This window comes from Arvicanthis niloticus, chromosome X, assembly GCF_011762505.2.
Source record: "Arvicanthis niloticus isolate mArvNil1 chromosome X, mArvNil1.pat.X, whole genome shotgun sequence".
Taxonomy (NCBI): domain Eukaryota; kingdom Metazoa; phylum Chordata; class Mammalia; order Rodentia; family Muridae; genus Arvicanthis; species Arvicanthis niloticus.
The window spans coordinates 49,173-75,169 of NC_047679.1; the positions used below are offsets into that span (position 1 = coordinate 49,173).

Consider the following 25,997-nt stretch of genomic DNA (forward strand, 5'->3'; position numbering starts at 1 on the left):
TCCTGGTCTACAGAGGGAGTTTGAGAATATCCAAAGTGGCACAGAGAAACCCTGTCTCAGAAAAAAAAAAGTAATTGTAGTTGAATTTGAATTATTCCACCTTGGGGAACAATGTTCTCCCCCAAACAAAGACTTTAGAACAAAATATCTGGTGCCAAGTGTATGAAACCTCCCTGTGAGTTTTGTCGTTCCATGTTCCAAGAGATTCCCACAAACAATTTAGGGTATTGTAATTGGTCCGGTTGCCTGACAGAACTTGAAGATGTGACCTTAGTACTGGGCTGGAGAAATTATCCAGCAATTAAGAGGTCTCACTGCTGTGTCTGAGGACCGAGATACAATTCCCAGCACTTAGGTAGCAGCTTGTAGTCCGTCTGTTTCTATAACTCCAGTTCTAAGGGCTCCAGTGCCTCTTTGGCCCTATTCTGGACTTCACAGGCACTAGGAATGCATGTGGTACACAAACATGTAGGCAAAACATTCACAATAGTGTGATGACTCAGAATTCTAATCCTTATTAAACCTTATTTAAGCTGTTTTTTTTTTTCTGTAAATACTTTTGAGAATCTTTGGTGGCTACTTTCCTGTCATAGGGTTTTCTCAGTTCTTAATGGAGCCAAACAGCCTCTCAAAGACTAGCAAAAATAAGGTATTTCAAGACCCTTATTGCTTTCTCAGGCCCATCATCCGCACCCCTTTGAGACAATGACGCGAATCTAAGTTGTCTCACATCCACAGGATAAAGCGAGTACTCAGTAGGGTAGGATTGCTGTTATTCCATTTCTAATTCTACATCGCTCCCAACTAAGAATGCAGTCAGTTAGATGGCTCAGAGGAAATGCTGCTGGCCATTGCAGCCCTCCAAAGGTCTGAGATTTGACCACATGACAGCCTGGCCTGGACCAAGTAAGTTCATCCCAATCTTTCCACCTTCCTACCCACTGACTCCTTTTGAGATGTGGGAGAAGTTCATGGCTAGAGAGGTCTTTGTGCATCTCCTCACCCCTCTGTGTAACCCTGAACTGGGAGCCTTGGGATTTGGAGCACACCAGAATCCCTCTGGGCTGAAGAAAGAACATCACGTGGGTTGACCTTGTTCTTGAGTTTAGGGGCACTGAGTTTTTTGCTCTGGCCAGGATCTGGAGAGCTTTGGTGGAAGAGCCTCATGGGGGACTCAGAAGCAGTTCCCTCGGAAAGGTCGCTGCAAAGGCAGAGTAGTTTCAAGGAACTTCACCCTAAGCTAGGCTCACCTACCCTTGGCTAGGGAGGTGCAGGTGCTCTGGTGGTTTGAGCTATATCATTGGCAAAGCATGGCCTGCTGGGTGGATGGCTGCTTCATCTCTGCAAACTTAATGAGTAAGAACTTTTACTATTATCGATGTTTCAGTGAGACACAGACAGACAAGTAAAAGCAGCAAAACAGCTACATTTGTGAGTATGCATTGGCAAGTTCTCACAAAAATTTACGGCCATTATTTGTTCTTTTTTTTTTTTCCTGGTTTTCTTTTTCTCTTTTTGTTTTGTTTTTGAGGCATGGTCTCTGTGTGTAGTTCTGTCTATCCCAGAGCACACTCTGTAGAACAATCTGGCCTCAAAATCTCAGATTCCCCTGCACTCTGCCCCCTGAGTGCTGGAACTAATGGTGCAGGCCACCGGTACCTGGTGCCCATGTACATTTTCATGGCTCTACTCTAAACTTTTGAACCTGGGGACAATTGCTACACAGTTGGCTTATTAATTAATTATTAATCTTTTTAAAGGAGTTTTAATTCAAACCTTTACTCTCATACAAGGAGCTTTAAAATTCTAAAAAGTGCTTGTTGCTCCAAAAAACATCCAAAGACAATGTCTTTTCAATATCTGAGACATCAGCTATATTTCTAGATAGATTGTGACACAAAATTTTAAAATAAAAAAGAGAGTTTACTTATTTTAAATTACTTTCAAAAGTTTCTAAGAGATGCTAATTGGCTAAGACCTTATTTAAAACTCTCCACAGAAGAATTTAAGCTCATGTTTTATGTTTTCAAGAGAGATACAAGCCCTAATTTCTTTCTACAATTGGCTGATAAAAGTAAAATAATTTTACAAAAAGTAGAAAAAGCTATTATTAATAGAGATATGGATTAATTAGTTGGTGGCTGTTTTTTTAACAGTCCTTTGATAAAAGAAATTATTAATATGGATTTATATTTCTATTTCTGAAGAAGTTTTAACATCCTGTTTTGAAACTGTGGCTATGTTAATACAAAACTATAAGTCAAGATCACAAAAGGCACTTAAGAAAGAACTTAATGAAATATTTTTTATTCCAAAAGATAATATAATAGGTTATTAAAGAATACTGATATTTGGCCTAATAAATAATCAATTTACTACAGTTTTCTCCCTATATATGCCTTTATATTTCTTATGAATTTATACATAGAGCCCATAAAAGGTGTGTTTACTGTATTAATAGACAGCTCATTTAATGAGACAATATACATAATTAGATTACATATTTACTCTCTTGAGTTTCCCCTGCTTCAGTAAAGATAATTGAACTATGTGTTGTAGCCACTATTTAAAAATACAAAAAAAAAAATTAAGCTCTCAATCGATATACTTATAGCTAGTATATGACTTATGGTTTATAATTGCTTAAAATTGTTTCTCTTTTAGATATTGCTAATTTTCAAATTTTACAAATACAGCTCAAGCTAAAAAAATGTGCCTTCTCTCTTAATTTTTTAAGACATTTAAGAGCTCATACTGGATTGTCTAAATCTCAGAAAAATGCCATAACAAATTGTATATCAGATCGATTACAGACCTTAAAAAAACAATTGGCCATACAATTTTATTCTTTACATTGGGGTTACTATATAATAAGAGTTTGTCTATCTAGATTATAGTGACACTGTAGCTGACCTGACATTGTGATCCCTGAGATCAAAAGCTGCAGTTTTTTGGCACTTAGCATCTCATTCTAAAAACAGTCAAAGATTAAGTAAACAGCTTTTGTTTTGACTCAGCAAAAACTGCTAGGCTCTACTCCTTTTAGAGTGTATGATCACATATTACAGTTTGTTACAAGTTTATACCAAAAATTAAGTTGAGATAAAGGTTTATAATGAAAAATGTTTATATGCATATTCGTTTAAAATGATTGTGTGGCTAAACATCTATTACCTGTGTGGTTCCACAGGTTCACTAAAGGTTTAGAATTATAACTGGGTTATCAGTGAGGATTTGTGTAGATAAGACAATACAATGTTTTATTTTCTATCCTAACAGCTACAGTAAATTGTTGGTTCCCTTTTTATTGATCTTTGGCAAATTGTTTTATAACCTCCGAGAATGTGCCTTAAGTGGAAAAAAAAGAGTCTGGTTATTATCTAAGAACAATTAACTGATGATACTTGAGAGACTGACAGAATTCTTATTACAGTTTTGACTATCAGAAAAAGACCTAGTAAGAGTCTCATTATAAAAAGAGCTTAATAAACATAGATATAATTTTAAAAATATTTATAAGATCATCATTAAGATATAAAGAGTCATCTATTTGTCTATATAACATTACCACAAGACAGTGCATCTTTGTGGATCTATATTTAATAATAATAGCTTAAGACAACAATTTGATATTTCAGAGAGTGTATAAGTCAAATTACAACAATTTGCTTTTAATGTCCTCAATTTTTTAATAATGAGAACTTATATTTAATCAATTATGGTAAGTAGATGTTACTCATTTCTGATTTTAGAAAATTAAAATATGTATATGTGATTTGACACCTTTTCAGGATTTCTAGTTACAATTACTTTAACAAGAAAAACAATCGAAAGTACAATTAGTTGTTGCCTATATTATCTTTTTATACTTGGTGTTCCATATCATATTAAAATAAAACTGACTGTTGCAGTCAGACATTTGAGATATTTTGCTGACAATTTGGTGTTATTCGTTATTAAATTCCTTGTAATTCTCAAGGAGAAGGTATTATAAAACAGATATTGTGGAACATTAAAATAGTGTCTTCATGACTCTCTGACAGTGGGAGAGGCAGTTGGTGGCACTTCTGCAATGGTTTTACTAAGAACTCTAAAAGGTTGATTTTTAATACAAAAGAGGGGAAATATACCCCAGAAATAATTTTCATCATGCCTTGTTCATTCTCAATTCTCTAAATCTGGATGCTCATGGCAAATCTGCAGCTGACTGCCTATGGCATGCTGAGGCCGATAAAATTATGTCACAGTTATGCGGAAGGACCCTCTTACCTTTAAATGGAATGGCCAAGACCCAATTCTCATATGGGGCTGAAGATTGACATGCCTGTTTGATACCTAAGAAGCATAGCTAAATGGCTGCCAAAAAGATTAGTGAAATAAAGAGATACCCCCACAAAGCCAGGCCCAATTAAAAATAAGATGAATAACAATTGACCTCCAGGAAGAGAAATCTCCCTGAGAATTCCCTTCTCTTTCCTTTCCAGGTAAAAATGAATAACCTGTGGTGTTTGTAGGTTGGAAGACCTAATCCTGATGCTGGCCTCCAGACTTATACTACTCAGATCTTCAGTGGGCCATTGACAAGGACATCAAACAACTAGAGACTGAAATTACTATCTGAAGAAATCACTCATTTTGCTGTCTAAAGTGATCTCCAGAAATTGCAAAGAACTTTATTGGACTTGATTTACTTTTTTACAATAGAAAAAAAAAAAATGTGTACAGCTCTAGACTGTGTTCAGCCCTTAAAGAAGAATGTTGCTTTTACATAGATAAGGATTGTTAAAGAGAGCATGAAAAAGGTCAGAGAAAGCCTTTTAAAAAGACAGAGAGAGAGAAAGATGAGAGCTGGTAAAGAAATAGGTTTTCAACATCTTCATGGTTGTCAACCCTACTTCTTACAATTTTGGGACCAGTAATTGGGATATTTCTGCTTATTTCTTTTGGTCCCTGGGCCTTAAATAGGTTTACTAAATCTGTGAAACAACAGACAGATGATTTGATAACAAAACCTATTCAGCTATGTTATTATAAGTTAGCTATGGAGAACCTCAAGACTCAAGAGGAGGTTGTTACTCTATCCAGGGTGTTCCTAAAACATATATCCACTCAACCTAAAAGAGGTGACTCCTGCCCCCTAGACCAAGCAGAGAGGGGCCACCCAGAACCTTCTCTTATTGGCAATCTAAATTTTTGCTTAGGCTGCTAGGCTAAGCACTACAGGGGAATATAAAATTAAAAATATCTTTCTGGGTTCCCTGAGGGACAAGCCTGACTGCATAGGGGTTGATGTCAAAAGTATCCCCTCTCCAGGAAAAAGACACTGTGATGGGTATGGCTCTCACACCTTATTGAACAACAAAACGAGGGCCTGAGCCATTACAAGGTTCCCTTTAGTTACTGTGAGTCAGGCCTATATCCCTGCCTTTGCAAGACTGGAATCATCACGGTCCTTTTATACTTGGAGAAGGTGGGAGATATCAGGGGCAGCTTTGCTTATACACTGAAGGCCTAAAATCAGCCATAGGCCTAAGTCAACATGCTAACACAAAGTCTTGAGTCTCTGTGGAAAAACACTAAAACAGATACCTATAAGATATTGTAAACATGCAGCTTTTGTAGAAATTTAACAGCCTGGGTCATCATAGACCTTGCAGATACATAGCCTTGGTGGATACTACCAACTAAGATAAAGACAAGTGAATCATAGGCAGAGCCATAGTGTCCTGTCCCCTGAACCTTCACCCAGCTGACACTTTGTTCTAGAAGATATCTGTACTCTATCTGAACACCTACGCTCCTGCATCACCCCTTCCCCAAAACTTGCCTTTTGTGTATATAACCCTTGTGTGAAAAAGTAAAGATTGCGATTTCATCAGCCTATAGACAGATCGCCATTCTTTGCATTTTTGCCTGTTTCACACCCCCTCCACCAAGGATCTCTTTTAGGTGAACTCCCTGGACCCCTACTGAACAGGACACATACTCAGTAAGGAAGGAGGAGGAGGAGGAGGAGGAGGAGGAGGAGGAGGAGGAGGAGGAGGAGGAGGAAGAGAATTGAAACTAAATTCAAGACCCAGTTTATAAGGGGCCAGAGTACTTAAAAATATCTGGCCAGTTTTCATTATTCATGTTAATTCCCCAAAAACAAAATGACTGCTCCTAATCATAATTTCTGTTTTTCATGTTTTATTCTTCAAAATAAAATGCTTGTTCCTAACCACAAAAGAACAAAATGGGTGTGATAGGCTAGACCATAAAACCTACATTCTGTATCATTTGACATAGAGCAACTGAAGGAAATACTGATTGGTGGGAAATGTAGCTGTAACTTGGCCCTGATATGTATGGTTTTCAAGTTTGGAATTTATATAACTTTCAGGCTCAGGGTGGGGGTAGGGTGGGGTGGGGTGATGCACCTAAGCTTCTGAGTATATTTTTGTGGTCCTGATTAATCAGTACTGAATTGACTACAAAAAATCCTTGTCATTCTTACACTGTCCTGGTGTTTGAATTGTGTTGGATCTTAGTGGATATCATAACATAAAGGCTTTACCAGATTGCTAACATTCATAGAGTTTCAAGTATGCATAGTTTGATCATGATGAAATCTATAGAGGTGTGCAAAGCCTTCATAATACTAAATATATTTATAAGGTTTCTCTCTAGTACATAGTATTTCTTCATAATGAAGACTACAGAATTGTGCAAAGGCTTGGCCATATTAAATACACTCACAGGGTGTCTGTCTTAGCATTTCCATTTCTACTGCTATGAAGAGACTTCAAAAATAAAGCATCTCTTATAAAAACAAATATTTGATTGCAGCTGGCTTAAAGTTTCAGAGATTTAATCTATTTTCATCATTGCAGGAAGCATGGCAGGCATGCAAGAAGACATGGTGGTGGCAAGAAGCTGAGAGTTCTGCTTCTTGATCTAAAGGCAGCCAGGAAGAGACTGTCTTCCAGTGAGTTAGTAGGAAGGTCCATTCAACACTGGGTGGAACCTCAAAGCCCACCCCCATAGTGATGCACTTCCTCCAACAAAGCATATATTGTTCCTCCACATCTCATAATAGTGCCACTCCCTGAGCTAAGCATATTTACACTACCATATTCCACTGCCTGGCCCCTTTATGCTTGTTCAAACACATGAGCATGTGGGGACCATGTTTAAAAATAACATAATTCAAAATACACGAGGTTCAAATTAAAAACTCCCCATCATCTATAGCATTCTCAAAATGCACAATACTTACTCTTTGGCTGGTTTTATTCCCTGCAACTGTTTTGCTGAGCAGGTGCCCCACAGCTCTGGAATCTCAAAGTATTAGGGTTTCAAAGGTAACTTCAATATTACAGCTTTTTGTTCCAGTATCTGTAATCCATACATGATCATCTGTGTTCCTCAAAAGAGATTGGGTCACTTCACCAGCTCTTCCCTCTGTAGCACTCTAGCTTCTGGCTGACTGTGCTCAACTGCTGCTGCTGTTCTTTCTGCTCATCTCATGGGACTGACATCTTCAATATGCTGGGTTCTTCTGCTGCAACTCGATTCACTGTGTTCCTCTCATACATTTCCTTCATGGTGCCAAGCCTTAGCTGCTCTGCCTGTTAGATTCTTTTATGCCTTCAAAACCAATACCACCTGTTTGATTCTCACACATGATCAACTCCAGGTGCACAGCAAGGTACAACCGTGGCTATCTCTGGAACACAGCTTCTTTGTCCTCTCAGAAAACACTTTCGAGAAGATTTCAGCTCAGTGATGCTGGTTTCTTCTTCATCACCACCAATGTTCTAACTACAGCTAACCAGCATCAATTGTCTCAGTCATCTCTTCTATTCTTTCCTCTAAAAGCAGAGCTACATAGACAAAGCTGCTGAGTTCTTCTGCTTGCTGGGGCTGGAACATGGCCTCTTGTATTACACCATCACCAGCTTTCTATTTTTCAACAACTTCACAGCCTAAGCTTGGCTTTCCTTGAACTTGCTCTGTAGATGAACCTTGAACTTGAAGATCTGCCTGTCTCTGTCTCCTGAATGCTGGGATAAAAGGTGTGTAACAGCTTTGCCTGTACCTTAAGCTTTTGTATTATCCTAAAACATGTTCTGTGCCTAGGATGACCATAATCAGAGAATCTGCTTGACTGCTCATCTCCTGGGATTTAAGGCAAGTACCACTATGCCTGGACCTAAGTATATCCTTTTAGATTTTAAATTGAAAACTCAGTATAGTAATCACAATCTGTCCATTGTCAATTTGACACATACTTGTATCTCCTTATGTCCACAGTAAAAACAATAATTAGACTAATAATAATTCCTAACATTATACAGTTCTCATTCATAAAATTTACATCTATATGTTTAAGATAGATGGAATCTTGCCATAATATCAACATTTCTTTAATACCATTGTGTATCTTTTATCACAAGGATATAGCTTCATTCAACTTCCCGGTGAGATTTTCTCTTTGAGCCCTAACATTTTTTATTTTACCTTTCTAAGTTTACTAAGCATGATCAAAACAATCACCATAAGAGTAAACAAAGGCCAAAAGCTATGCTCGGCTTTCCTGAGACTTCCTTTGTCAATGCAATTAAAAAAATAAACCTCTTTACCTTCAGATGAGAGCAAAACACAGCAACATTCTACAGCAAAACATTATAAAAATTCTATACAAAATTCAAACCACCCTTAGTACATATGTGTTCTACTAGCATAGCACATTAAATTCCACTTAATCCATGTACTAATTCAAAGTCTAAAACTCCACATAGCTTCAAACAAAAGCATGGTCAGGCCTACCAATAAGAATACTTAAGTCTGAGATACCAACTTCCGTTTCAGATTGAATTTCCATTGCTAAGAAGAGACACTGTGACCAAGGCAACTGTTTTAAAGGCAAATAGTTAATTGGGTCTGTCTAACACTTTCAAATGTTTGGTTCATTACCAACATAGCAAGAAGAATGTCAGCATGCAGGCAGCCATGATGCTGGAGAAGGAGCTGAGAGTTCTGCATTTTCATGAAAAGGCATCCAGGAAGAGACTGTCATCCAGCAAAATAGTAGGAGAGTCTATTTTGTACTGGCCTGAGCTCCAGAGACCAGCCCTCTAGGAATTCACTTCTTTCAGTAATATCTACTCTAACAAGGACAAACATATTGTCATTTCTTAGGGCCAGGAATATTCAAATCACTGCAGTTTATTTCTACTATGAATTTTTTATGCATTTAAATATGATTTGGACATGCAGACACTTTACCACATTGATTACATTAAGAAGGCTTCTCTCTAGTATGTGTTGAGTTTTGTATTCAGAGAATACTGTGGCATGTAAAAAATTTTCCAACATGAGGACATTCACAAGATTCCTTTCCAATTTGTGCTATTTTATGTCTTTGGTGACTACAGTGATATTCACAGGCGTTTCCACGTTCATTACTTTTGTAAGGTTTTTCTAAAGTATGTGTTCCTTTAAGTATTTGGGGAGTACATCGTCATGCAAAACCTTTATCTCCTTTATAACATTCATGCAGTTTCTCTACAGTAGTGTGTTATTTTATGTATCAGGCAATGCCTGCAACATGCAAGGGCCTAATACCCTGTACATTGAATTACTCTCTTGAATGTGTTCTATTATGTAGTCACAAATAAAGGTGAATTGCCAAAGATGTTACTAGTGATTACATTAATAAGGCTTCTCTCCAGTGTGTTTTCTTTTGTGTATGTGTAAAAAATTATGACATGCAAAGGCTTTACCACATTAATACTCAAGCAGCTTTCTCTCTTGTATGTGATCTTTTATGTCACTGCAGATGACTGTGACTTACAAATGTTTTACATCACTGATTACATTCACAAGGCATCTCTCCTGTAAATGTTCTTTCATAATAATGGAGACTCTAAAGTTGTAAAAAGTCTTTACCACATTGATTACATTCATGAACTTTCTTCCAAGTATGGGATCTTTTATGCTTTCAAGACTAGTGGGACATGCAAAGGCTTTAGCACATTGATTACCTTCATGGTTCGGTCCAATATGGTTCTTTTATATTTTGGGGAAAAATCTTTATGGAAAGGCTTTTACCACAATGATTACATTCATAGATTTCATTCCAATAAGGGTTCTTTTATTGTTTTGGAGACAAAAACTTTGTGAAAAGACTTTTACCATGTTAATTACATTCATACAGTTTCTCTCTAGTATGTGATCATTTATGTCTTTGGAGACTTCTCAGTTATAAATGTGTTTTTCCACACTGATTACATAACTATGGTTTCTCTCTGGTATGGGTTCTTTTATGATATTGGAGATGACTGGATCTTGCAAAGGCTTTACCACATTGATTACATCCATAGGGTTTCTCTCCAGTATGTGTTCTTTTATGACTTTGGAGATTACTGTAAAATGAAAAGGCTTTACCACATTGATTACATTCATAAGGTTTCTCTCCAGTATGTGTTCTTTTATGACATTGGAGACTACTGTGACATGAAAAGGCTTTACCACAGTGATTACATTCATGTGGTTTCTCTCCAGTATGTGTTCGTTTATGATATTGGAGAAGACTGGATCTTGCAAAAGCTTTACCACATTTGTTACATTCATAGGGTTTCTCTCCAGTATGTATTCTTTTATGACTTTGGAGATTACTGTAAAATGAAAAGGCTTTACCACATTGATTACATTCATAAGGTTTCTCTCCAGTATGTGTTCTTTTATGACTTTGGAGACTACTGTAAAATAAAAAGGCTTTACCACATTGATTACATTCATGAGGTTTCTCTCCAGTATGTATTCTTTTATGATATTGGAGATGACTGGGTCTTGCAAAGGCTTTACCACATTGATTACATTCATAGGGTTTTTCTCCGGTATGTGCTCTCTTATGACGTTGGAGACTACTGTGACATGAAAAGGCTTTACCACATTGATTACATTCATAATGTTTCTCTCCAGTATGTGTTCTTTTATGAATTGGGGACAATTGGATTTTGCCAAGGCTTTACCATATTGATTACATTCATGTGGTTTGTCTCCAGTATGACTTCTTTCATGCCTGCAACAATAATGGGTACATGTGAAAGATTTACCACATTCATTAGCCTGATCAATCATTTTACCAATATGAATAAATTTTACAGTTGGTCTAATAATAAAGAACACTCAGATCTTAAGGATTTTATCACTTTGATGTTCACAGTTGTACTTGCTCACTGTGGGTTGCTTTACCTCTTTGAAAATAGCTGTGATGGTAAGAGCACTTATTACATGGCTCACATTTATAGCATCTTTTTTCTACATGAGATTTCTATATGACAGTATTTCACATGTCAGAAGAAATATGGAACAACTCAGAGTATTAAAACACTGATTGCATTCATTAGATTTTTCCTGTAGTGTGCATCACATCCACAGCAGCACTGTGAACCAGGATGAACAGAAGAATTTCCAGAACTTCTCGTACCCATAGAGATATTCAGCAGTATGACCTTGGGGATATTCCCAGTAAACTTCAGAAAACCAATTAATTGCAAACACCTATCATATTCAGAAAGTCTACCAAAGGCAGAATACTACATATCTTCTCATTGTTCTGAAGTAGATAGAGGTACATTAATATCCCTATGCTCACATAGTTTCATACATTCTGACAATTGATATACCCATTTTAAAAAGAACAAATGAAAGGTTTTAACAATGAATGCACACACATTGACATTTTGTTCATTGTAGATATGATTAATGTTTCTCCAGGACAACATTCTTGACTCTCATAAACTAACCTTGCTATAAACTTAATAATTTCACTACAATAATATGAGTATTACCAACTTTATGATGGAGTATTTGCTTATTAGAAGGATATGGATACATGTTTATCACTAAACAATGTACAACATCTAAATATTATGAGACTGTACTAATTGGTAGTGATACAACATAGCTCTAAAGGAGATACAAATCAAATAAAGAAATCTCTTTTTTTTTTTTTTTTTTTTTTTTTTTGAGAACACAGATAAACAGGTAGAAGCCCTTAAAGAAGAAACACAAAAATATTGTGTTCTCATTCCTTATTTTTCCTGTTGCTCTCTCCTGTATGTAACTTTTTTTTTTTGCGAGACAGAGTTATTTATTTATTTATTTATTTATTTATTTTATTTACATTTAAGATGCCATCCCCTTTCCCCATTTCCCCTCCCTAGAAAAACCCTGTCCCATGCCCCCCTTTCCTTTTTGCTTTTATACAATTTTTTTTAAAATGTTAATCAAAGGATTTATAAGTTTGGTAATGCTCAATCAGAAGGGTAATCCAATACCCAACCTAGATATAAAGACTATCTTTGACTGGTGGAGACCTGTGAACATCTGCCTCCATGCCCCCTCTCTCTTTCTCTAAAGAAATCTCTTAAGGCATTGTTTCCTTCTCTTCTTTCTTATAGAATTGCCTTGTAAACACAGATCAGATAACTGACTATTGAGGTACATAGTTTGGGGAGAATATTATAATCATAGCTACAATAAAAAGGACTGATATTTTACACACTTGCTTTCCTTTAGAGCTTCCCTGATCATAGGAAAATTTCCTCACAGGCATATTTGTATTAGCTTAAACATTAAAATTACCTTTGATGACTTCTAGAAGTTTGATGTTTTTCTTCAATATGATTGTCTTCCAAATTATAGCCTAAAACACAGTACTAGAAAATGAATGATATGGTATTGGAATTAGGTAATATCCAAGTTACTCTGAATTTTCACAGCAATGAACCTGATTTATTCAACTCAATATTACTTGGTCTTTATTGAAATAAGAGATGATCATCAGTAACCAAGAAATAGTTTCCCTTATTTTGAAAAGCAAAAAAAATTCACAGTCTTACCTATAGCAGTGAGGTTCCAGTAGGTCTCCAGCATCACATCTTTGTAGAGACTCTTCTGGGAAGGATCCAGCAAATTCCACTCTTCCTCAGTGAAGTTCACATGCACATCATCACAAGTCACTGCATCCTAATATATCACATACACATGTACAACACAAAGCCTGATACTGACATTATACAAAGTAAATGTATGCTTCCTAGACAATATAATTATACAATTCAGGTGATTCCACCACTTATTTGCTGACACACAAATTTGAAATATAAGGTTCACCTGTGTCACTTCCAAACCCTTTCAATAGGATATAGCCTTGCAACACAAATGGCAATTGAGAGGGATATGCAGGGGGAAACAGATCAACTGTACTGGGCACACATCTGAAAAATTATATAAACAATTACTAACTACAAAAATGATGGGCAAGCTGCATATATTTGTTCATGTCTTTAGTCACAGAGGTACAGGCAGGTGTATGTCATTCAGTCTCAGGACAGCAAAAGTTCCATGTTTAGAACATCACTCTGCTACAAAAATAATCCAGGAATCAAAAATGATTGAACTCACAGTTCTTTACTGAAGTGCCTGCAAAGATGTAGTAAAGGGAACCAGTTTAAACAGCAACATTAAGAAATTTTACTTAAAACAAGGGATGCATGTTTAAACAGTTAAAAATGGACAGATGAAAATATTAGTAATGTATATGTTGATCAGAAATAAAGAACATAGTTCAGGAGTTATAGCTAAGGAGATGGAAGCTCTTGCTGGTCTTCCACATAATGGTGGTCAATTTGTAGCAGACACATGTGGACTAACACCTGTCCATTTCTTCAAGATCAGGAGTTCTGAGGCCATCTTCTGACAACAGTAAAGATGAGGCACACATGCATATTCATGCACACACGTATAATACACTTATTTATTCAAAAATTTCACGACAATTACCAGAGTTAGGCAGAACATCACACACTTGCAGTTCAATGAATCTGAAGCATCAGATAATATTGATGATATGAGCATAAGCCATCTGGAGAGATAGAATATAGCCTATATATTTGGGTGGATTTCAAAATGAAAGATATGGATGAATAGCAGCAGAAAAGCAAGTGCTTATTGAACAAAAACATGTCAGGTGGCTTATGTGGTTTCTATATCTACAATCAGGACAAGAAATCCTTCACAGAAAAATTTACTCTAGAAAAACAAAAACAGAATGAATAAAGTTAAAAATATAAAACTACCAGGTTTGCAAAATAACATAGCATTGAATAGCAAATGTGTGCACAGTATCTTCTGTGATTTAGGGACAGAGTCCAAATGGGGAATATATGAAAGCATGAGAAGAAAGCTGAAGGATCAGATTCAACCACAACACTGGAGACACCCAGTACAAAATTTATCCTGTCTAAAAGAAATGCAGAAGTAAAGCTGGAGCAGAGGCTGAAGGAATGGCCAATGAAAACTCATTCAATTGGAGACATACATTATAGGCAAGCTTAAGTCCATGACATTATTAAGGAGACTCTGTGATGCTCCCAGACATAATTATCCATTGACAGGCTCCACCCAGTGGCTGACTGAAGCAGATGAGGAGATCCAGTCAAAATTTGCTTGGATTTTGGTAACTCTGATGGAAACATTGGGGAAAGGTTTGAAGGCCTTGAAGAGGATAGGAACTCCACAAGAAGACCAACAGACTCAACTAACCTTGACCCTTGGGGACATTTAAAATCTGAGCCACAGACAAAAAAACACACAGGCTGGACAATGGACCCTGGCCCATAAGTAGCAGATGTGCAGCTCAGTCTTCATGATGGTCTTCCAACAACTGTAGCAGGGGCTGTCCTTAAAGCTGCTCTCTATCTTTGGAATCTGTTCCCTTAATTGGGCTGCCATGCCTGGCATCAGTGGAGAAGATGCACCTAAACCAATAAAGACTTGGTACACCATTATGGATACCTAGAGACCCACACCCTCTCAAAGGACTAAAGGAAGATACAGGAGGGACTCTGTGAAGGCAGATGACCTAGAATAGGGACTAAACTATGTTCATATCCATTTCATTTATAACAATTTGAAACTGGAAAGAATCCAGATGCCCCTCAACCAAAATATGAATATAGAAAATGTGGTTCATTTACAAAAGGAAAAACTATTTAGCTATTAAATACAAGGACATCATAAATTTTGCAGGAATATGGATACAGCTAGAAACTATCATTCAGAGTGAAATAACCCAGACCTAAAAGCACATGCATGTATGTACTCACTTACAAATGTATAATAACCACAAAGTAAAGGAAACCCACACCACAGTTCATAGACCCAAAGAAGCTATACAAGAAGGAAGGCCCAAATGAACATGGTTGAATCACACTCAAAAGGGGGAATAAAGCAATCATAGGAGGCAGATGGAAGAGAGAGAACTCCATAGGAGAGCAGATAAGAAAGGGGAATCAGGGAGAACCAGGAACAGGTGTGATGAGAGACAAGAGAGGGCCAGAGGGGGACTATGACTCAAAACCTGCAGCTGGCTGGGGGAAAGGGTTACATTTTGGATGTGTCAGAGACCACAAATTGTAGGGCAACAAGGAGACTATGTGGTCGATCTTAGCTGAGATGCATAGCAGTTAGATATGGACGCTGAAGAGACCACATCTGGACTCAGGCAGGACCCCCAGTGGACAGTTAGAGACACCAATAAATTTAAAAACCTTTCTACCCCAAATTTGTCCTGTCCACAAGAATACAATCTATAACATAGATTGTGTACAGCAGCAAAATAACCCTTTGATACCATTTTGTTGTTTTTGTATGTCTAACTTGCTACTCTGTGCTGTGTTCGAATCCTCTAAGCAAAAGCATCTCAGGTAATAAATGTTTGTTGTACATGCTTCTGTCAGATCACAGTCCATCATTTTGGGAGCTTAGATTAGAAACTGAAGGCAAAAGGCATGGATAAACACTATATCCTGGCTTGCTCTGTTCCTTGGTTAATGTCTCATGCTCAGCCTGTTCTCTCATTCAGCCCAGGACCAATTGCTTAGGGATATTGTCACCCTCAGTGGAAGAGCCATTCTAATCAATCATCAACACTATCTCTCACAGACACAGCAAACAGCCATTCAGATGAGGGCATGCCCTCGACTGAGGCTCCTTCAGATGACTGAAGCTCTGAAATGTTGGGAACTGAAAACAACTGACACAGACATAATAATAAATGAGGAAGTTGTAACAACCCAAAGCCAATGAGCTAACCATATCAATTACAGGAGGCCATGCCACCCCACCAGGGACTTGGAGTTGTGGCACAGCAAGGACAATATAGGGAGGGCAACTGGCTCAGAGCAGGGAAGAATACACTGGAATGGGGAGCTTAGAGGCTGTGCTGACCTGGGCTGAGTGTCTTTAACCCTGGGTTCCAAAGGAAGTGCAACCAAAGAGGTGGCTAAAACTGCTGGAAGGTGAAGGGAGAAACACATTGCCTCATAGTCCTGAAAAAAACACCCCTAAGGGACAGGAGCTCTGATCCAAGGAAGATATTCTAAATTTGTTAGAATCAATGAAGAATGACCTTTCATCTTATGACAGCTCCATGTTCAAAACTACAAAGTCACATATGAACTGGGTAGAGGGTAGTTCAGGAGGTGGAAAATGAGGTCATTGTCTTTCCACCCTGTAAAACAAGGTAGGGAGAAGCCTGATTTTGCCCTGGATGCTGTCTCCAAGAGCTCTCTGTCATGAACTATTCAATGGGTCTAGGTCCTGTTGTTAAGAAGAATTTAACCCAAGGTGTGGAGCTAGTAATTAAATTGATTAGGGTGGAATTTGTCTCATTTCCTCAGTCAGAAAATAACAAAGTGCCACACACAAAATAGACAGCCACAAGGGGGTGGTAAAGGTTACCCAGCAGATTCTTCCACTTAGAGGAGAAAATGAAGACAGGATGGCAGCTGTGAGTTCTGTAACAAGGCTCCAAGTCTTCTCCAGCCTTCCCAGAAATTAAGACCAGAGGCACACTGTCTACTATACCAGGCTCTGGAACATTTTTGAAGCACTTTGGGGCTATGACTCTTCAGCGTATCCATTGTAGCAGGATTCCATGTTCAATTTAGTCATCTCCCTCCACATATACTCAAGAAAAATAAGAAAACCAAGCGACACAGACACAAATCTGGCAGAAAAGCCACTGACAAAACAAAAACAAAAACAACAACAAAAACACAAAAAAACCATGGTGCATCTTAAATGCTGGCTTTTCAATCCTATAGTTGGGAGTCCTGAGGGTCTTACAGTTCCAGTCAATGCACTAAGATGTTATGTCCAAGTCACAAACACCCCAAAGACCAACAAGGAACCTATTGCAATGCAAATACATGGAGGTCTTTATTATGAGCTCTATAATAAGGATTCTCACTAGTCAACCTCAGATGAGACTGAAACTACAAGAACAAGTCTAGGGGTGCTAGTTATTTATTGCAGTTACAGCAAGATTGGGGCATTAACATACAGGTCAGCATCTTATTATTTTAAAAACTTCATGTCTGGCATAATCTGCAGGAACTAATCAATGGGGCAAAACCATCTGACAACCATGATTGGTAGGCTAACTTTTTTTCTGTAAAGTGTATTAGTTATCTATATGTAGCTTAACCCTGCAGTTGTACCTTGACTGGCTGTTTAGAAGGGGGGTGGGGGGTTGTCATAGTATGTTTGCTCAAGTGAACTTTGTACACTCTCTAAAGCAGAACTGACTGGGCTTTACAAACTCATCTTTGTACCTAAGGTCCTTATTATTGAAAGATACTCCTGTTCAACCACAAGCCACGGCAGTAAAAAAGGTACTCTGTCCAAAGACCTACCTCACTATCTGTTACTGCAGATCCTAATATCAGTGGCACTTACTTTGAGACAGAATACCAGGGGAAGTTGCCTCTCTCCCTGTGCATCGTCTTATAGACACGATAGACAATCCCCACCTGCCCTTCCTCTCTTGCCTCATCCCTGTGTCTCAGCCCCACTTGGGCAGACAGTCCCTGTTCAACCACATGCTTCACCTGCCAGGACACAAGGTAAGCTTTCTAGAGATCTACCACACTGTCTGTTATCCCAGATGCAATGATCACAATTTCCCCTAGCACTGTACTAAACACCAGAGGCAGCTTTACCTCTGTCCTGACTATGTCTCCTTGTGGATTCCTAAGATCATCTCTTCAGGCCCACCTCTTCTCTATGCTCCCAACATTAGCAAGCATTCCCTCTTGAGGATACCCACCAAACATGTCAGTAAAAGAGGCAACAGTCAGGCAACTTTCTCTGTTAACCCAGACATCAAACAGTAACCCAGGAACAAAACTCCCACGCAAGCAAGACAAATCCAGAAAACAGTACCTAAATTGAAAATCACTTCAAACCCAAAGGCCTAGACACCAGCATAGGAATATAATGAATAATAACCAGGAAAATACGTCATCAAGAAGTCCAAGCTATCCTATCACAGCAGGACCTGAGAAATGAAAACATGCAACAGATAATGGTACAAAAGAGGTTGTTTGGGGGCAGTGAGATGAGTGAGAACCTGGGGAAGAGATAGAATCACAGAAGAGGATCTGCAGACAGGCACACAGACAGACATAAAAGAGAGCCCTGAGAGTAGAGAAAAAGAATAGAGAGGGGGCATGTGCAGAGAACAGAGACAGGGAACAAACATAGAGAGCTGCTGTAGCTGGTGGACCATGTATATAAAGCACACCTGACAAGAAGAACAGGTGATGGAGGCAAAGACTGACATAAGCAGTTGCTAAGTCCCTGAGAGCAGGCCATTGAAAATGTTGTGCACTGACAACCACAGAGGTAAGACTCACCCACAGAACAGGAAACAAGAGAGAGTCTCAGACATTATAAATGAAAAGGACAAAATGGATACGTCGGTCAAAAAAAATGTGGATTCTAAACATTTTCTGGCCCGAAACAACCAAGAATTCTGAAACATATGAGAAGGGAAAAACTACACATGACTAGAATAGAAGAAGAATATCAGCCAAAAGGTCTAGAAAATATTTTTAATGAAATCATAAAGGAAAATTGTTCTTAACCGAAGAAGATGCCTGTTAATGAATAAGAAGCATTCAAAACACCCAACAGATCGGAGGGGAAAAAAAGTCTCATTACCACATAATAAACACTAAACAAAAAATGCAATATAAAAAACTGCTGTAGAGTGAAAATTTTAAAAATCATTTTATAAAATGTATATAGGCTTTTCTTTAGGTCTCACTTTAAAGGGCATGGAAAATTTTCTCTGAAGCAAGCTAAAAATGTGGACTGGCTGGTTTCAGGAACCGGCTAACCAGAAAGGGAAGAGAGGAATGCAAGTCATCTAGGTGCTGCTGAGAAACTAGTGACCATGATGACAGGGCAGGGCCATGTCCAGAGCAACTGAGAAATAGTTGTGCAAGTGACAGGACAAGGCCATAATGACAAGGCAAGGCCACAGTGACATGGCAAGACCACATTTTTGAGAAGAATGAGTATACAGAGTGTGTTCCACATGACCCTGACTCACTTAGGTTGGGTTCTTCTGGAATATTCCACTATTTTTATGTTATGTTTTCTTGGTAATCCCCTCACTCCCCTTGGTTTGTGGTTCTGCTCTATATAAACCCTCCACTCCCAGCTCATGAGGTCGACACTCCTCTGCCCCTGCGTGGGCCACAAGTCTCGGCCTCAGTCAACTGACCCCGAAATATACCTCTTGCTGTTGCATCAAGAATGGTGTCTTGTGAGTTACTGGGGTGGCCACGAATTCCTGAAGCTTGAGGGAGGTCCTCCTTTCCTGGGACGGTCTTACACTGCAACAGAAAAAATTAACAAAACTAAACACACAAAACAAAAACAAGTAATGTATGAAAGCAGATCTATTAGATTTATGCTTGTATTTTAAATGTATACTATAAAAGACAAAAGGGTTTGAACACATGTACCACAAATTCAAAGAAATCACACGTTTCTACAAGAAAGCAACTGGACCAAATGTTTTGGGCCTATTCAGCCATGATAGTCATGATAGTGATGTTACTCAGAGGTCACACCCTGATCAAACAAGTGAGAAGCATCACCAGGGATATCACAAGTGGTCACATCTGGCTGATGCTTCCCATGCAGCCCCAGAGAGGACCCAACACCCCAGCTCCCACTGCTCAGCCTGCCTGCCCCTACCCATTGTGGTCAGTGATCCTGTGCTCACCATGACTCAATTTCAGAGCTTCCCTGAGGTCTCCACAAAGCACCCGACAGCAGAGCTGAGAGCAAGGCACAGATGACCATTCAAGCTTGTACAGCCACCGAGAGCTTGCAGAATGGCACCCAGAAGTACTGCCTCCTTGTCTGATTGGCAGGTTTGCCTGTGAGTCACGATTGGCCAGTGGGTCTTACCACTCCTCAAAGGTAAAGTGTGCTTCTGGACCAGGGTCAACCTTTTCCAAATCTCAGAGTAGTTTTCACACCATTACCATTCGTTTCTGTCTTTAAAAAAAATTCTCACCCACCAATTCTGGGGGCGAACACACCATTCCAGCTCTGTCTGTTCAGCTGACTGCTCCTCCCCTCTGAGAACAATGATCCTACACTTACCAGATCCTGACTCCAGACCTTACCTGAGCTTCCCTCACAGCACTTGTTTTTTACTTCCTGTAATCAAGGTGAATAGCTTTTATAGACAATATATGCTCCTCCTCACAGTAGGCCTGACCCACTATAAAGGTGGCTGCTTGGTCCTTCCTCTCTTCTGATCTCTTGTTCTCTTTCCCTCTCTTTCTCTTAGGCTCTTCCCTTCCCCCATCTCTCTCCACATACTCATGCCTGGCCTCTACTTCTCTACCCTCTGCCTCTCTCTGCCTGTCTCTACCTCTACTACCCTCTTAACTCCCCTCCACTTGTCCTGAATAAACTATATTCTATACTATACTGTCTTGTGGTGGGTTGCTCCTGGGGAAGAGCTGTCTCAGCATGAGGCATGGTCCCTCTGGGGGAAGAAATATCTCAGCAGGAGGCATGAGCCTGCTGAGGAGGCATCACCTTCCCCCACACCTTTGTACACAACCATAGAATATATCCCCCTCTCTCTCTAAAGAGAGGTAACTATGGGAGGAGCATATCTGGCTGTCAACAGGTAATGGTGAGGTAGAGTTCTAGACTGAATGCTAATACCATTAACATTAAAGAGGGATTTTAGGAAACAAGAGTCTTGTTTTGTGACTTCATGCTGGGCTCAGGGAAACTGCATCTCCCTTTCACCAGAGGATAGGTATCAATCAACCCTAAAGAAAAGCCAGAAAGAAAGGAAGGAAATGTAAATTAGAAAGGAGGAAATAAAATTATCTTTATTTGCAGATGATATGATAGTAAGCACAAGTGAACCAAAACTTCACCAAGGCAATTCCCAGAGCTGATAAACATTTTTAGCAAATTCGTTGGATATATGATTAACTAAAAAAGAAAAAGAAAAACTAGTGGCCTTTGTACGTACAAATGAGTTTGCAAGTGTAAACAAAATAGAAAGACATCACTAAGTTTGAAATGACTGTTGACACTTGTCACATTTTTTTCTACATAATAAATAACCTTGAGTAACTCAATGTAAGTGTGTTGGATAAGAACATACAAATTATTTGGCATCACAGATTATTTTTGATATTATTGAAGGTGCTGAAAAACTACTGTAATATACAAAGTCTTTAATAGATTGATTACTTACTAAAAAGTTTAGTCTTCTATAAAGATATCAGAAAGTACAAGACTTCTACACATTCACTACATTTACAGGGTTTCTTGCATTATGACTTTTTCTCAGGTTTTTCGGATGACTGCCACATACAAAGGCTTTACCACATTGCTTATTCATAGAATTTCTCTCGATAATGTGATCCTTTTTGTTCATAAATAAATGTGTTGTGAAAAGTTTTTATTGCATTGAATTCAGTTATAAGATTTCTCTCCAATATGTGTTCTGCTATGTATTCGAAGATGACTGATATCTAAATGTAGGGAAGAAGAAAAAAAAAAACCTCGTTCTAAAAACTGCCTTTTGTTACCAACCTGCATTTAATCATACATTGAAACTAAGTTCAAGTACAGGCTACAAGGAGAGAGAGTACCGAACAATATCTGACCAGCTTTCATTAATTATGTTTGTTTCCCCAAAACACAATGACTGCTCCTAATCATAATTTCTGTTATTCATGCTTTTATTCTTCAAAATAAAATGCTTGTTCCTAACCACAAAAGAACAAAATGGGTGTGATAGGCTAGACCATAAAACCTACATTCTGTATCATTTGACATAGAGTAACAACTGAAGGAAATACTGACTGGTGGGAAATGTAGCTGTAACTTGGCCCTGATATGTGTGGTTTTCAAGTTTGGAATTCATATAACTTTCAGGCTCAGGGTGGGGGTGGGGTGGGGTGGGGTGATGCACCTAAGCTTCTGAGTATATGTTTGTGGTCCTGATTAATCAGTACTGAATTGACTACAAAAAATCCTTATCATTCTTACATTGTCCTGCTGTTTGAATTGTGTTGGATCTTAGTGGATACCCATAACATAAAGGCTTTACCAGATTGCTCACATTCATACTGTTCTCTCAAGCTATGCATAGTTTGATCATGATGAAGATCTATAGAGGTGTGCAAAGGCCTTCATTATACTAAATATATTTATAATGTTTCTCTCTAATACATTAGTATTTCCTTCATAATGAAAGACTACAGAATTGTGCAAAGGCTTGGCCATATTAAATACACTCACAGGGTGTCTGTCTTAGCATTTCCATTTCTACTGCTATGAAGAGACTTCAAAAATAAAGCATCTCTTATAAAAACAAATATTTGATTGCAGCTGGCTTAAAGTTTCAGAGATTTAATCTATTTTCATCATTGCAGGAAGCATGGCAGGCATGCAAGAAGACATGATGCTGGCAAAGAAGCTGAGAGTTCTGCTTCTTGATCTTGAAGGCAGCCAGGAAGAGACTGTCTTCCAGTGAGTTAGTAGGAAGGTCCACTCAACACTGGGTGGAACCTCAAAGCCCACCCCCATAGTGATGCACTTCCTCCAACAAAGCATATATTGTTCCTCCACATCTCATGATAGTGCCACTCCCTTGAGCTAAGCATATTTACACTACCATATTCCACTGCCTGGCCCCTTCATGCTTGTTCAAACACATGAGCATGTGGGGACCATGTTTAAAAATAACATAATTCAAAATACACGAGGTTCAAATTAAAAACTCCCCATCATCTATAGCATTCTCAAAATGCACAATACTTACTCTTTGGCTAGGTTTTATTCCCTGAAACTGTTTTGCCTGAACAGGTACCCCACAGCTCTGGAATCTCAAATGTATTAGGGTTTCAAAGGTAACTTCAATATTACAGCTTTTTGTTCCAGTATCTGTGATCCATACATGATCATCTGTGTTCCTCAAAAGAGATTGGGTCACTTCACCAGCTCTTCCCTCTGTAGCACTCTAGCCTCTGGCTGACTGTGCTCAACTGCTGCTGCTGTTCTTTCTGCTCATCTCATGGGACTGACATCTTCAATATGCTGGGTTCTTCTGCTGCAACTCGATTCACTGTGTTCCTCTCATACACTTCCTTCATGGTGCCAAGCCTTAGCTGCTCTGCCTGATTAGATTCTTTTATGCCTTCAAAACCAATACCACCTGGTTGATTCTCACACATGATCAACTCCAGGTGCACAGCAAGGTACAACCAGTGGCTATCTCTAGAACACAGCTTCTTTGTCCTCTCAGAAAACACTTCGAGAAGATTTCAGCCTCAGTGATGCTGGTTTCTTCTTCATCACCACCAATGTTCTAACTACAGCTAACCAGCATCAATTGTCTCAGTCATCTCTTCTATTCTTTCCTCTAAAAGCAGAGCCTACATAGACAAAGCTGCTGAGTTCTTCTGCTTGCTGGGGCTGGAACATGGCCTCTTGTATTACACCATCACCAGCTTTCTATTTTCAACAACTTCATTGCCTAAGCTTGGCTGTTCTTGAACTTGCTCTGTAGATGAACCTTGAACTCAAATATCTGTGTGTCTCTTCTGAATGCAGGGATAAAACGTGTGTCACACTTTGCCCATACCTAAGCTTTTCTTTATTTAAAACTTGTTCTGTACCAGGATGACTTGAATCAGAGATCTGTTTAATGCTCACCTCCTGGGATTTAACACAGTGTACCACCATGCTTGTACTTAAGTATTTTATCTTAGATCATAAAATAAAAACCAAGAATATAATCACAGTCCATAGATGGTTAGTTTCACACATACTGGATGACCCTTTGTGTCCACATGAAAATGATAACCAGGGATAATAACACGTGCCCAACACAATACAGTTCTCCTTCCTACAAGTCTGGGGGTGTGTCCACAGGTCCAACAGCCAAGGTACCTAGAAGCAGCTCTGGTCATACCCCTGCCTCAGATTCAAAGGCACCACCTCCTATTCACAGGCAGCCCAAGGCTTCTGCTTTCACCCACTCCCAGCCCGCCAGCCATGGTACCTGGAAGCTCCGGTCATTTCCCCCGTTTCTGGAGGCAGTGGCTACGTGATGGGCGATCTGATGGCATAGCGGATTTTGTGACATCAGAAGGAGCCCGCCAAAGCCACCAGGACCGCTGTGCTCCTCCAGGATCCAGGAAGCAGCTGGGGGCTGGTGGTGCAATCTCCAAACTGCGCATGTGAGCCGGTCCGATCATTCATGGGAAATGTAGTCTCTGACCAGCCGCAACCTTTGGCTGAGTTCTCTGCGCATGCGCAGGTAGTTCTCATTCCACCATCTTGGCCCGTGGCCTCATGGGTAATGTAGTCTCGGACCAACCAACTCCTCTGTGTAGCACTGGCGGTCCTGAAACTCCCTCTGTAGACCAGGCTGGGTTCAAACTCACTAAATCCACCTGCCTCTGTCCTCCAAAGTGCTGGAAATTAAAGGCATGCACCACATTGCCCAGACAGCTATGCCTGTCCTCCTAATGTATACTATAAAAGAATAAAGAGTTTAGACACATGTGCTGCATAGTCAAAGAAATCACACAAGTTTCTACAAAAAAGCAACTGGTCCAAATGTTTGGGGCAGATTCAGAATCAGCCATGATAGTGACATTACTCAGAGGTCACCTCCTGATCTAACAAATGAAGAACATCACTAGGGACGTCACAGGTGGTCACATCTGCCTGATGCTTCCCATGCAGCCCCAGAGAGGACCCAGCATCCCAGCTTCCACTGCTTGGCCACCTGCCCCTATCCATTGTGGGCAGTGATGCTGTGCTCACCATGACTCAATTTCAGAGCTTCCCTGAGGTCTCCACATGGCACCTGACAGCAGAGCTCAGAGCAGGGCACAGATGACCATACAAGCCTGCACAGGCACTGCAAAACTGCAGAATGGCACCCAGAAGAATCTGCCTCCTTGTGTGATTGGCAGGTCTGCCTAGGAGCCTCAATTCGCCAATGAGTCCTACCTCTCCTCAAGGCCAAAGTGTTCTTCCAGACCAGGGCCAGATCTTTTCCAGATCTCAGGAGTCATTTGCACTCCATTAGCTTTTGTTTCTATCTTCAAATCGGAATCTCAAATCACCCAGCCCTGGGGGAGAATCCAGCATTCCACCTCTGGCTGTTCTGCAGACTGCTCCACCCCTCTGAGAGCAATGATTCTACACTTCCCAGGACCTGAGTTCAGACCTTGCCTGAGCTTTCCTCACAGCACTTGCCTTCTTCTTCCTGTAAAGGTGAATAGCTTCAATAGCTCATTACTCAATGTGCCTTGGAGGTATCAATCTGACCCACAAGTGGAAGAATATCCTGGCTATTTCTTACCATTCTGTCTAAACTCCACCCCAGTTACCTAGCAAGAGCTAGGTATGCTCCTCCCCATAGTTACCTGGCAACAGCCAGGTAGGCCTGACCCACTGTAAAGGTGGCTGCTTGTCCCTTCCTCTCTCTTGATCTCTTGCCATCTTGCTCTCTTTTTCTCTTGCCCTCCTGGGCTCTTCCCTTCCCCCCTCTCTCTCCACATGCTCATGCAGCCTCTACTTCT

The 25,997-nt window shown here is 39.5% G+C and overlaps 1 protein-coding gene across 1 annotated transcript; it reads right to left on the reverse strand.

The window, feature by feature from the left end:
* Nucleotides 1–10,116: 10,116 nt before the first annotated feature.
* On the reverse strand, nucleotides 10,117–24,644 carry LOC143435607 (uncharacterized). Its single transcript, XM_076919063.1, is given in 7 exon segments — nucleotides 10,117–10,968; nucleotides 10,971–11,068; nucleotides 12,637–12,697; nucleotides 12,894–13,020; nucleotides 19,643–19,742; nucleotides 20,138–21,209; nucleotides 24,464–24,644. Coding segments are annotated over 6 exon segments (1,155 nt in total). The 5' UTR covers nucleotides 20,218–21,209; nucleotides 24,464–24,644; the 3' UTR covers nucleotides 10,117–10,279.
* Between the last annotated feature and the right edge of the window lie 1,353 nt (nucleotides 24,645–25,997).